This window comes from Protopterus annectens, chromosome 17.part0 (genome assembly GCF_019279795.1).
Source record: "Protopterus annectens isolate FY-2018-M chromosome 17.part0, PAN1.0, whole genome shotgun sequence".
Classification (NCBI taxonomy): domain Eukaryota; kingdom Metazoa; phylum Chordata; order Ceratodontiformes; family Protopteridae; genus Protopterus; species Protopterus annectens.
In genome coordinates, this window is record NC_056751.1 from 74958268 (window position 1) to 74971435 (window position 13168).

General features: G+C 41.4%; 1 protein-coding gene across 1 annotated transcript in view; it reads right to left on the reverse strand.

Annotated features, from left to right (window-relative positions):
* LOC122791404 (neuronal acetylcholine receptor subunit beta-3-like) overlaps positions 1–13168 on the reverse strand; it is a 199693-nt gene that overhangs the window by 40984 nt on the left and 145541 nt on the right. Inside the window, exon 5 of the mRNA XM_044059150.1 lies at positions 6161–7040. Within this exon, the coding sequence (XP_043915085.1) occupies positions 6161–7040 (880 nt within the window). The remainder of the gene's footprint in view (positions 1–6160; positions 7041–13168) is intronic.

Consider the following 13168-nt stretch of genomic DNA (forward strand, 5'->3'; position numbering starts at 1 on the left):
GGGACAGTCCATTTGGCTCCCATACTGCACCTCGTATGAAGTTCGATTACCGTGTTCAACCCAACAGTTTTCAAGCAAAGATCAGCTTAGACATTTTAAGGTTTTTCATCAAAAGATCATGGGGCGGAACATCTAAACATTAATGCAGTTCTCAAGATATATGCAGCCCTACATGAAACACAGTTACCAAATGCTTGACTGTTTCTCTAGCTTTTTCACATTTTGCCATTAATCTAGATAAGGGAATTGATAAATGGTGCTGATTTAGTTAAGAAACAGTAATATTATTTTCCCACTAGTGATGATACTTGAATAATATCCCAATTCAAGTTATATAATAATGTGCACACTACACTTAAAAGAAGCATGTTCCTGGAATGTAAATAACTTAAGTCATACTCCTCTCAGCAACAGACCTTATTTGCCCATGCACTGACTACATATCTTGTGAGGCCATGATGTAATTTGATGCCAGTGGCCTCTCTAGCTTGAGAATGAGCTCATTTTGAGAGAGCAGAACTCAGACTGGAAAAACTGAGCTGTCAGCAGTCTGCTCTTTAGAGAAAAGTGGTGATAGATGTAGGAATGGTGATGGCAGTAGTCAGACATAATACAACTAGTATTGGTAGAATGACATAGTAGATTTACTAAGATGACATGCAGGACAGTGTCCATGACATCAACACATACCTCTCAACTTCTTTGTTCAGGAAATCTGGGAAAAGCCAAAACTAATGGGAGAGTAGGCAAAATACCAAAATCAGAAAATGTTTTAATTAGTACTCTATTTCATCATCATCATCATCATCATCATAATCATCATTGTCATCATTATCATCATCATCATCAACTCCTTTTTCACTTGTTTTTCTACATTGGGTCAAGGTGTCATATGAACTATCGCCATCTCTCTCGATTCAGTGCCACTCTCCTACCTTCCTCAACACTCATGACTGACTATCGCAGGCCTTATCTCACACAATCCATCCACCTCTTTGCTGGACACCCTCGCTTCCTCTTCACTTTTTCCTGTCTGTTCCAAATCTTTTTTATCAGATTGCCTTCTGCTTTTCTGCACATAAGCCTGAACCACTGTACTCTGTTTTCTTTGACTGTCTCTATAATTAGAGCTACTTTGGCTTCTGTTCTGATATCCTCATTTCTTCATCTCTCCCACAGTGTACATCCTACCACCTACCTCACACACTTTATCTCCATCACCTCTAGCTTCCTCAGCTACTCTGCCTTTACTGCCCAGGTTTCTGTACCATACAGTAGTACTGGTTGCAACACTGTTTTGTACCTCATACTTTTTTGCTTTGTTGGCATTCTTCTATCATACATATGTTCAAAGGTTCATAGGTAGGTACTAGGCTATTGGCCCTAGGACCTATGTAAGCCTAGCCAAATGGTACCCTGGCTTTTGCCACTGAAGAAAACAATTTTCTTGTGCCCCTGTCAAGCAGAGCCACAAAAGTGATCTCCGGGGTGAAGTTCCTATCTCCCATCCAATCATCAAGATTTTTCTTTAAGAGTGCTAATGAGGAGCTTTGTTTGATATAGATACGTAGTTTGTTCCAGAGTATGGGAAGTCTCTGGGACAGGAATCTATCCCTCCAGCATGTTCTATTTATTGTGGTGACAAGGTTTGAGTCCCTAGAGTGTTTAGCTCTGTGGGATTGGGATTTCTTTAAGTGAAGCATATCCAACAGCTTTGGGTTTGACATAGCTTTGTATGTTAGGTAGAGATTGCCTCTGATTAGGCGATATGTGACAGAATAAAGCTGGAGTTTTTTGAGACGGTTTGCGTAGGGCATCTGTTTGAGGCCAGTAATCCTCTTTGTGAGGAATTTCTGTGGCCTTTTCAGTTGTTGTATATGTCTTGTGAGGTACATACCAAAAGGGGCATTGTACTCTATAATGGGTCTAATGAGTGACGAGTAGAGGGGAACAATGACCTCTTTTTTCCTGGATGAGAAACTTTTTGTGATGAGGTGTGCCACGCAGAAGGATTTCCTGACAACTGTGGCGATGTGATTATCAAAGGAGAGACTACTGTCCACCTGTGTCCCAAGGTCTCTTATCACACTTTTGGTGTTAAGTAGACTACCACCTATGTGGTAGTTCATGGGTACAGAGTTTTTACCAAAAGGGATGATAATGCACTTTTTGGTATTGAGCTTGAGGCCATGGCTTTGACACCAGGCATCTGTCTCAGTGAGGTCATTTTGTAGGATGTCCACATCGTTAGGGGTTTTGATTATGGCTCCTAGTTTGCAGTCATCTGTGAACTTTGTTAGCCAAAGACCTTCTGAGTTAGCCTGTACTTCAGAGAAGCAGATACCAAACAGGAAATGACCTAGGACTGAACTCTGTGGTACTCCACTTGTCACTGGTCTGAAGTTGGATTTGGAGTCTGCTACTTTCACAGTGTGGGTTCTGTCAGTGAGCCAGTTGGTAACCCATCTTGTGACATAGGGATTTATACCTAGTTTAGCGAGTTAATCTATAATTCCAGAATGGGGGATGGTGTCAGAAGCCTTGGCAAGATCTAGATAGGCTGTGTGAACCACCTTACCCTCATCTACGGATTTGGTAACCACTTCAAAGAAGTCTATCAGGTTTAGGAGACATGATCTGCCTTTTATAAACCCAAACTGGATAGGGTCCAGAGTTTGGAGATTACCAATGTCATTGTTTATATGTTCCATGATGATACGTTTCATAGCCTTGCAGACCAGGCTCATCAGGCTAATGGGGCAGTAGTTCCCGGGGTCCTTAGTGGCTCCCCCTTTGAGGAGTGGGATAACCATTGATGTGCACCATTCAGTGGGCATAAAGCCAGAGGTGAGGCTATGATTGAACATGGTACTTAGGTGGGGTACCAGTTCATTCTGTAGTTAATGTTGAATGCAGCCTGAGATGTTGTCAGGTCCCATGGATGCTGTGTTCTTGGCTTTGGAGAGTGTGTTTTTTACCTGTGTAGCTGTGATTACAGGAACGTTGCATTCTTCCAGTATAGAGAATGGCCCTTTAGGGGATGAGACAGGGGTAAAGTTAGCACTGAACCTATCTGCCAGGATGTTGGGAATATCAGTTGGTTCTGTATATTTAGTGCCATTGTGCTGTAACTCAGAGCAGATCTGAGTGTTGCCATTGAGATTCTTGACATAGCTATAGAATGCTTTGTGGTTGTCTTTAGAATCAGTGGCGATTTTTTTTTCGTTACTAGCTTTGGAGGATTTTATGAGGGATCTCAACGTCTTACTGAGGCTGACCACGGAGTTCCTCCAATCATGGGATTTTACTCTTTTTTGCAACAGTTTCGTTCTTCTGTTGTAGAGTTTGTTTATGGCAGGGGACCACCAGATTGGCTTCCTTTTTTGGAGGATAGCATCTTGGTTCTGTTAGGGATTGCATGATCCATGCACTCATGTAAGTGCTTATAAAGTGCAATGGTACAGGATTCAGCAGTCGTACCTCTATTGTCCATCACTCATGCCACTCTGTGCCAGTTGACTGCAGCCCCTCTGATTCTAGCTTTGACCTCCTCAACCACCCCTCCCAGATACCCGAGGCTGTTAAGCTGTTCCACTATTTTACTTCTATCTTAATTCTCAGCTTCTTTTGGTTCCCCCATTTGTTGCCATTACAACTGTCTTATCTGTGCTTAGTTTCATCCCATGTACCTTCAGTTTTGCATTCCATTCTCCTATCCTTTGCTGAAGTTCTTGCTCAGAGTCTGCCCATAAAATCACACCATCTGCATACAGCAGCTTTGTTGATCTATGCCTCCCAACCTGTTTGCTAATGTAGTCTATCACCACTATGAATAACTGTGGGCTCAGAGTTGAACCCTGATGTATACCCACTCCCACTGGGAACCCATCTGTGAGACCAAACACTGTTCATACTTGAGTCATTGGGTCATTGTACATAGGCAGCCTGCACTAATTCTCCCAATGTTTCTTGGATTTTAAATAACCACAGGACTGCCCAAATCAGACTTTCTTGGGACTTTGTCATATGCTTCCTCTATGTCTAGGAATGCCCAATTGGAGTTTTTCTTCATCTTTAGCATCTTCCCAGCTATCAGTCTCACTGCAAATATCAGGTCAGTTGTGCTGCATCCTGATCTGAATCCAAACTGCTCGTCTCCCATCTTACTTTCTACTACTCTGCATATTCATTTATCAATCACCCTCTCCACCAGTTTTATGCAGTGTGACAGGAGACTGATACCTCTGTGCTGCCCACAGTTGTGAATGTCCCCTTTGTTCTTGAACACTGTCATGAGTATGCTTATTCTCCAGTCATCTAGGATATGCCTTTCTCTCTGTACTGCAGTGAGTATCCACAGGAACCATTTCTCCCCTATCTCACTCAACATCATTATCATATCTACTGTGACCTCATCTGAGTCTGCTGCTTACCCTGACTTCATTTTTCTTACTGCTGTTCTTACTATTTCTAGAATGGGATCCTCCTCTTCTGTCACTGCAGGCTGCGCCGGGGGCAGTACAGCTTCTGTGGGGTTTTCTTCATTCAAAAGCTGCTGGAAGTAGTCCTTCCATCTGCCTTTGATGTCCTGTAGACTGGTGAGCAGGTTGTTGCTGACATCCCTTATGAATTGTTCTTTGCCATTGCAACTCCTCTCTTAGCCTCTTTGTTAGTTAATCAGTTTTACTTCCTAGCCTGGTCCAGTTTTATCTCCCATTTTCCTGCACGCCTTCTTTCTTTTATGACTTCAGCTTTCTTTATGAACTTTATTTCCATACCTACCTTGACCACATATCTGTTCTGTGCTCCTTATACATCTTCTTTTGAGGTGCTGCCATTCTTTTTCATCTCCAACTATTTCCTCTTCTTCCTGAGCTGCTACAGTCCTGCATACCCTTGAACTGTTGTACTTTCTGTCCAGGCAACTTCCAGGTCTTCGGCTGGTCTCTGTTGACCTTAGAGCTTTCTCTGACCATTGCTTGCAACTGATTGTGGCTGTCAGTGGTTTATGCTGTGTGCCGAATGTTTCACTGGGGATGACTTTGCAAACACTGATTATAGCCTAGTCTCCTTTCCTTACTAGGAGGAAGTCTGCCTGATTTGCATTTTATCCACTCATATGTGATCCTGTGACTGTCCCTCTTGCTGAACCATGTGTTGGCCACCATCAAGCCATTTGCCAGACCAAAATCTAGAATAGTCTCTCCTTTTGAGTGTGTGTGTTTGAGTGTGTGTGTCTGAATGTGTACACGTACATGGGATAGTAAATGAGGGGAGGTGCTTGTGCCAATACAGTGCATGGGTCAGCAGTGCTAATTAGCTCAGGAAAGCATTAATTAGCACTTGCAGTAACACCACATGATTCAGAGATATGCAAATTAGCCAATAATAAGGTCTTTGAATTGCATCTTCGGGAATCACAGAAGCAGCCCCTTTTGGCCGCTGCTCTTAGCTCCAGCAGTGAGGTTCTTTCTTAATTCCTGCCCCAGTTTGTACATCCTGGTTAGCCCATGGAAAACTTTTTTTTTAAACTGAAGTACTGGATGTTTCAGAGACCATTTTTTAACATGCTGTTATACCTAGAATAAAATGGAATTCAAATAAAATATGATAACATTTGTAAAGACTGGTTGGCTGGCTTATCCTGCTGCTAGCCTCAGGATTCCTGTCTTATCAGGATATTAAATAAGCCATAATACCCCATTAAACTGAGTGTGGTTCCCTAATCCAAGAGCTGCAAGTGTGAAAACTCTACAGAATTTTTACAGTGAGCAGCAAAATGTGGAAAAAAGCAAACTATGGTTTTATAAAGGTGATACCAATTTTACTGCATATTTTATTATAAAATGGATATATGTCTCAGTCACAACTGCAGTGTGGCAAAACTAGTCACAGATATGACTGTCATGTATTTCGTGGTTTGCAAGTGTCATGCATAAATCAACATACAACCTCATTACTGCTTACAGTTAGCTTTTTACACTTTTCGATTCTCCCTCCACCTTCTCCTTATATTTTAAAGAATGTAATGAGTTTCTCAGTAAGAATTATGAATCACCAGAATGTGCATGTGCAGTCTACAAACATTCACAAAGCAGAGTCATCCAATTCAGTCATTTGCTTACAATTTTATTCCCTCAGCTTCTCTGCATTTGCTCACCTGTCTCATGAAGTGCTCCTTTTGGATGTGTCCAGATATATACCTTATGGAATCTACAGCCTTTTCCATGAAGCTTACTTCATTTTCTTCCTGACTGGCAGAATCCTCTGTTTGTTCTACTGAAGATTCAGGTTGTAGACTTGGACTGTTTAAGTCTATATCTTGGCAGGAAGAGTGATCAGTGTGCTCTTTCATACACAGCAGTTTAGGAAGCCTTTGAAGAAAGAGCCTTTTAACCCAAGGGGCCATTGGGTGGTAGGTTGTTGATGAGCGATGGTGCACATTTATTACAAAAACAGTAACTATTATGGATAATGTCACAAAGATCATGATAAACAACAAATATTCGCCAATTAGGGGTATGACTTTGGATGAAGATGGGATTATCTCTTCAATGACTAGAAGGAAGACAGTGAGAGATACAAGGACTGATGTAGATAAAGACAGTTTTTCACCTTCATCTGAGGGCAAATAAAAAACAAGCACTGTCAAAAAGGACAGCCCAAGACAGGGGATGATCAGAAAAAGGGTATAAAACAGTGGCAGGCGTCGTAACACAAATGAGTAGGTAACAAATGGATAAGCATAGAAACCATCTTTTCTATTACCCTTAGTACCAGTAGCAATTAGAATTTCCCATTCTCCATTGTCAAAAAAGTCTTTTCTGTCAACATTATGATCCAGCAGAATAAGATCCACCATGCTGCCATCATACGTCCATGAGCCAAACTTCATGGAACAGTTTTGCTGGTCAAATGGAAAGTAGGTCACATCCATAGTGCATGAACTTTTGTAGCTGGCTGGTGGAATCCATGTAACAATTCCATTGTATTTCACTGTTGCTTTTGTCATCAAGGTTCCTTCAAAACGTCCATCAGCACTAAACACAAAGAATTCACAGTTACAAATCACATTTCACTAATAATATCCTATGTATGTCCTCAGTTTTGTCTTGACTCAGAGAATACAAAGAATAGATTCAAAATTAAAAAAAGAGAGGAAGTGCGTTAACATTTTTGTGTGTGTGTGTGTGTGTGTGTGTGTGTGTGTGTGTGTGTGTGTGTGTGTGTGTGTGTGTGTGTGTGTGTGTGTGTGAATGTTTGTGCATGTATGCGTGTGTGCATGTGTGTCTGTGTGAATGTTTTTGTGTGTGGGTGTGTGTGTGTATGTGTGTGTGTGCGTGTGTGTGTGTGTGTGAATGTCTGCGTGTGTGTGTGTGAATGTCTGCGTGTGTGTGTGTGTGTGTGTGTGTGTGTGTGTGTGTGTGTGTGTGTGTGTGTGTGTGTGTGTGTGTGTGTGTGTGTGTGTGTGTGTGTGTGTGTGTGCATGTCTCTCTGCATTCATGCATCCTAGTCGGAATATCGAAAGTACTTTTAATCAAAACGTACTTGAGCGAATTCACTTTAGCGAAAGAAAGTGCATTTTATCGAAAATGCACTTTCGCAAAATAAAAAGGAAAAAAAACACAACATGCAGTTTGCATGTAGATTTAGTTCTACATCAACATGTAGTATTGATTGTACAACTAAGCAAACTGTTGCTTAGATCATGATACAGAGGGGATAAGAGAATATTCTCTTTTCCCCACTGTATTGTGATCTCAGAGTGAGTATATTAAAGTAGGGGGGCACAGCTCCCCTACATAAATGTGAGTAGTGTGTGTGTGTGTGTGTGTGTGTGTGTGTGTGTGTGTGTGTGTGTGTGTGTGTGTGTGTGTGTGTGTGTGTGTGTTTGTGCGTGTGTGTGTGAGTGTGTCTGCGTTCATACAGACAACAGTCTCAGAGCTATGGTTTATGTCTTGCTAAATTGTTTACCACTACATAGCCTCTTGACTAGCACCAAATGATAGAATTAAACTATGTTTTTTTTTTTTCTTTGAGGTTATGGCCCCTCCAGATACCTCCAAGCTGGAGCGATATCTTGCACCTCATTTAATATAACATACAATGAACTTACCAAAACATGGAACAAGTTGTATACCTGAATCATTGAGGGTCCTTTTGCTTGATCAGTTCAAACAGGACAGCCTTCATGTTGCAGTCACTGATAAAATGACTAGATACCAAAACAATGACATTTGGAATGCCTTCTTATGGGGAATGGGTGAGTAAAGCTTCCCTATTTCATCCACAGTGGCCCAACATGAGAACTCTTTGTGTACAATTTCCACTACCAATGTCTGGTCCAATCAATTATGTATGGATTAGTATTAAGAAATTGTGAATTATTTGCCTCCAGACCTCAGTGCTTGCTTACCATGCAGTAACTAAATAGTATGTAACTTGTAATTCTAATATATACTGTATCCGCATCTAATTGAGTGCCTGATACATTTTCACAAGAGTGCATTGCCACTCAGTCACTCACAGTGGAATCTGCAGTGAGTACAGTGCCACATAAAGAATGACCACATGCTGGCACAATCCTTGTCAGCTGTGCCTTAACCTGAATGGCAATGTTCTGATATGAAGGCAGCTTCTACTTACGGATTCTTCTATTATTTCATTTAATTCTGGATTCAATTTATTCTTCTAGACGTGAAGCCAAAGAGGTCCATATTTGCTGAGGTTATTTTTAAGCTTAAAACCCATTATAGACATAATAAATTCCTGAGCCCATCCACGAGAATAAGCCTAGCGACAACATACCTACTACCCTCTCTCCTCTATGGCACCCCTCTACTTACTAATATCTAAAGCTTCTCTAAACTCAAACTAGAGACACGCTACAAAAATAAATCACCAACTTTGCAACCAACTCCATATACTCCACCCATCACTTTATTGCTCTCAAATCACTGAAATGGCTACCACAAAATCCTCTTCAAACCCCAAGACTGCCCTGCTCTAAGCTCTACATTCAACTACTACCTCCCAAACAGGCCACTTAGATCACGGGATCAGAAGCTGTTACAGGTTCACAAACTTAACCTCCCACCCGGCCAGCTTCTTTACTCACTCTCAATAGCCAAGAGCTGGAGTACATTACCTCTATCCATCAGAACAACAGAGAATCCCTCTCATTTCAAGACTTCCCTTCATAGCCAACTTTCCTCATGCTCTCATGCTGGAAGTATACTTGTAACAAGCCCCCCTAAAATATGTGTAGTCCCTATCTTTGCCAAAAATGTATTTTGTCTAAAGTAGTACTACTATAGAGAGAGTTTATAGATCCAATAAGCTATGTAGATACTTATTTTTCTGTTGATTGATTAAGATTGTATGCTTCTGTTATTGTTTACTCAACAATTTGTACATACTTTATTCTTGCAATTGTTTTCCAATTTCTGTAATTTCATTATTGTAATTTTAACTGTTAGTTTTCTGTACCGTGGAGCTCTTCTCCCCAAGCCTCTACTGAAAATGGGTTCTGATAGGCCCAGTAGACTTTCCCGGTAAACAAAAAGCAAATAAATAAATAAATAAAGTGTATAGTACTGTACAATTGATAATATATGTACCAGTTCTTCACTTCAGATTATATTTCTTCCACACATTCACCCATTCCTTAAACACTAAAGTCCTTTCTGTTAACATTTTTTCATCACTATTATCTATATGCATTTCCAGCTTTTAAAGGCTAATGATTTCCTTTATATTTGAATATCTTTTGTTTACCAGTTTTCTTTCTGAATTGTTGGACTATTGCACAATGTCCCATTATTTTCTACCTCCTCATTCAGCACTGAAATTTAATGTGAGAAATTATTCACATAGTATGTGTACTGCTTAACACCTTGTAGTAATAATATTAATTTTACACCAGGTCGCAGTGCGCTTACCTGCCAGGCTAGCCAGCAGCCACAACCCCTCTCTCTCACACTGATTAACTAATCCTTTTCTACCTTTTTATAATTACTCCCTCTATCCTGGTCCATGATATCTCCCTCCTTCCTTTTACTTGATATCTCTTTCTGGGTCCTTACCACCTGAGACTGACTTGCCACTAGGTGGTGCTCCTATCCCAGGTTCGCCTATCTGTCCTCTCTCCTCCTTAAACACCCCTTCTCTACCCTTTATAAAACCTCTTACCTTCTCCTACTGGCCTTCATCCATATATCCACCCTCCACTCCTTTCTCCCTCAGTCTTCCTTCCTCTCACAATTCACTGCAAACTTACCTTTGACTACCACTCTCTACTGATTGTCTTCTTCACATTCTTCTCCTTTGGCTCGACCCGCTCCGTTCGCCCTCTGCTCACTCTGCTCCCCTACCCTGCCCCCATTTCCCACCCACCCCCAGCACCTCTACATATATACCTTTCAGACTCCATCTACATACCTCAATCAGCCAATTACTATCCTCTTCCTTTACCCCTCCCTCCTTTATCAATTAACCATTCTCAGTCCTCCTTTTTATTTTCCCCTCCTTCTCTTACTCCTCCCACACTATCCTTACTCCTCCCTCAATCTCTCTTCTCTTACCCCTACCTCACTACTCTCACTCCCCCCTCTCCTCTCAGCTACACCCTCTCTTTGTCTAAACTCCTCCTCTCCCATTTGCTAAATTATAACACCCCTTCTTCCTCTTCACCTCCTCTCCTCTTCTAGCCTTCACTTCCTTCCCACTCTTACCCTTCTTTAACCCATTCTTTGTAAATATGTCCTCCCAAATTCTCACCATTACCCGACTCCCCTGCTCCCTTCTCATCTTACTAATTCCCCTTTATCATGCTACTTCCTTCTCTTCCAAATCTCCCCCATCCCCCCCTTCTGCTTACACCATCCCATACACTCACCTTCACCCTCCACTACTCAATCACTTCCACTTCATATCCTCCTTCCTTATTTCATCTAAACTTCTACACCTTTTCCAGCCTAAAGTCTTTTCCACCTCCACAGAAATTTTTAAACCTAAACTACAGCCAATCCCAAACAACGCCCTACTGTACCAACCCAAAAGGCCAAAAGCTGGTGCCAGTAATGCCATAGCCTTATCTGGAGATATCCACCCTAACCCAGGCCCCGGCCTCTATACAAACAACCCCTTCCCTCCACCCCTTTCCTCCCCTACTACTAACACCCCTTTCCCTCCTTCCTCTACCTCCTCTACTTTCTCTCTTAATACACTTAAGTTCTTCACCATCAATGATCAGAGCCTCAACAACAAAATCCACCAATTACAAGCTTGGATAAACCACAATCAACCAGACATCTTAGCCATCTCTGAAACCTGGCTAAAACCTTATATTACTGACCCTGAAATCTTACCTCCAGGCTTCCACATCCTCAGAAATGATCGTTTAAATAAAAAAGGTGGAGGCTCTGCTGTAATCTACTCTAACCATCTCTTTCTAATCCCTCTGCAAATCCCAACCCCACAATTCAAAAATACTGAACTAACTGCAGGTTTCCTCAGATTGAATAAACGTAAGAATATCTGCTTTATCTTCTTATATATCTCCCCAGGCGACAACATCTCTACCCTTGAAAATATTCTTCACTGGGCCTCAATTGAAATAAAATATAAAACTTACATTCTTGGCGACATTAATATAGACTGGAATAAAATCAACTCACCTTCCCCTTCTCTATCCATTAACCTATACAACTTCACCCAAGTAATCCATTCAACAACTCGTCCTAACAAAATCCACCCTCCAGGATCCATCTTAGACTGGATTCTAGTTTCTCATCCCAACAAAATAATTCTCTCAGGCACCATCCCCGATACTTTCAGTGACCATCTCCCTGCCTTCACTCATCGTTCAGCTAATTCCACCCAATTTCATCACCAGTACATTCAAACTTGAAATCTTAGCAACTTTAACCCTACAATTTTCACAAACACCTTCAAACTAATCAACTGGCAAATCCTTAACACTCTCCCCCTAGACAATGCTGAAGAACATTTCAACTCTATTTTCCTAAACACTCTGAATTCCCTAGCCCCTCTAAGAAACAAACGAATCAAAACTAACTCTGCTCCTTGGCTGACAAAAGATACTAAACAAATCATGCATCACAGAGACAAAGCCTGGAAGCATTATCAGAAAAATAAACTGCCTTCTTCCTTGCTCCAATATACCCAACTTCGCAACCAAGTAAAAAAACTAATCACTTTAGACAAAAAAAAACTACTATAGTAAACTTCAGTCTAACAATAATAAGAACCCAAAACAATTTTGGAAATCAGTTAACTCCCTTCTCCACCCAGGGTCCAATAATAATCTGTGCCCAGACCCTAGTTTAACTGACAAGGAATTGAGTTCTCACTTCAACACCTTCTTCATAGAATCCATAGCTAATCTAACCAAAACATTCCCAAACAATAATCCACCTAACATCCGCTCCTCAACACCCAATAACCTTAATAAATGTCTCTTGAATTTCCAGTTCAAACCAGTTTCAACCAGCTTCATAAAAAGGCTCTTATCTAATCTTAAACCATGCTCCAATGCCCCTGACAACATACCCTCCTCCTTCCTCAAATGCGCAGCTGAAGGTATTGCTCTCCCTATTAGCATCCTGATAAACAGATCCTTAAATGAGTCATATGTACCCAAACTCTGGCATTCAGCCTACATCCTACCTCTCCACATAGGAGGTAAAAACACCACTATCTCTAATTTCCGCCCCATCGCCCTACTCTCTCCAATATCTAAAGTCCTAGAAAAATGTGTCCACCACCAGCTTTTACCTTTCCTAACACAGAATCACCTACTTACATCCACCCAACACGGCTTCCGCCCCGGCCACAGCACCATTACTGCCTTACTATCCTTCCTTGAAACAATCAACCAAGCCCGAGACTCTGGACTCCTTGTATCCACAGTACTACTAGATCTTTCTAAAGCCTTTGACACCATCTCCCATACACACCTACTCTTTCATCTCGCCAACCTTAATCTCTCCCCAAATACTCTTTCCTGGTTCTCCAGTTACCTATCTGAAAGATCTCAAGCTGTCAGATGGATGAACTCCACCTCTTCTTTCTTGCCCACACCTACCGGTGTTCCCCAGGGGTCCATCCTCAGACCCATGCTCTTCAACATCTTTATAAATAATCT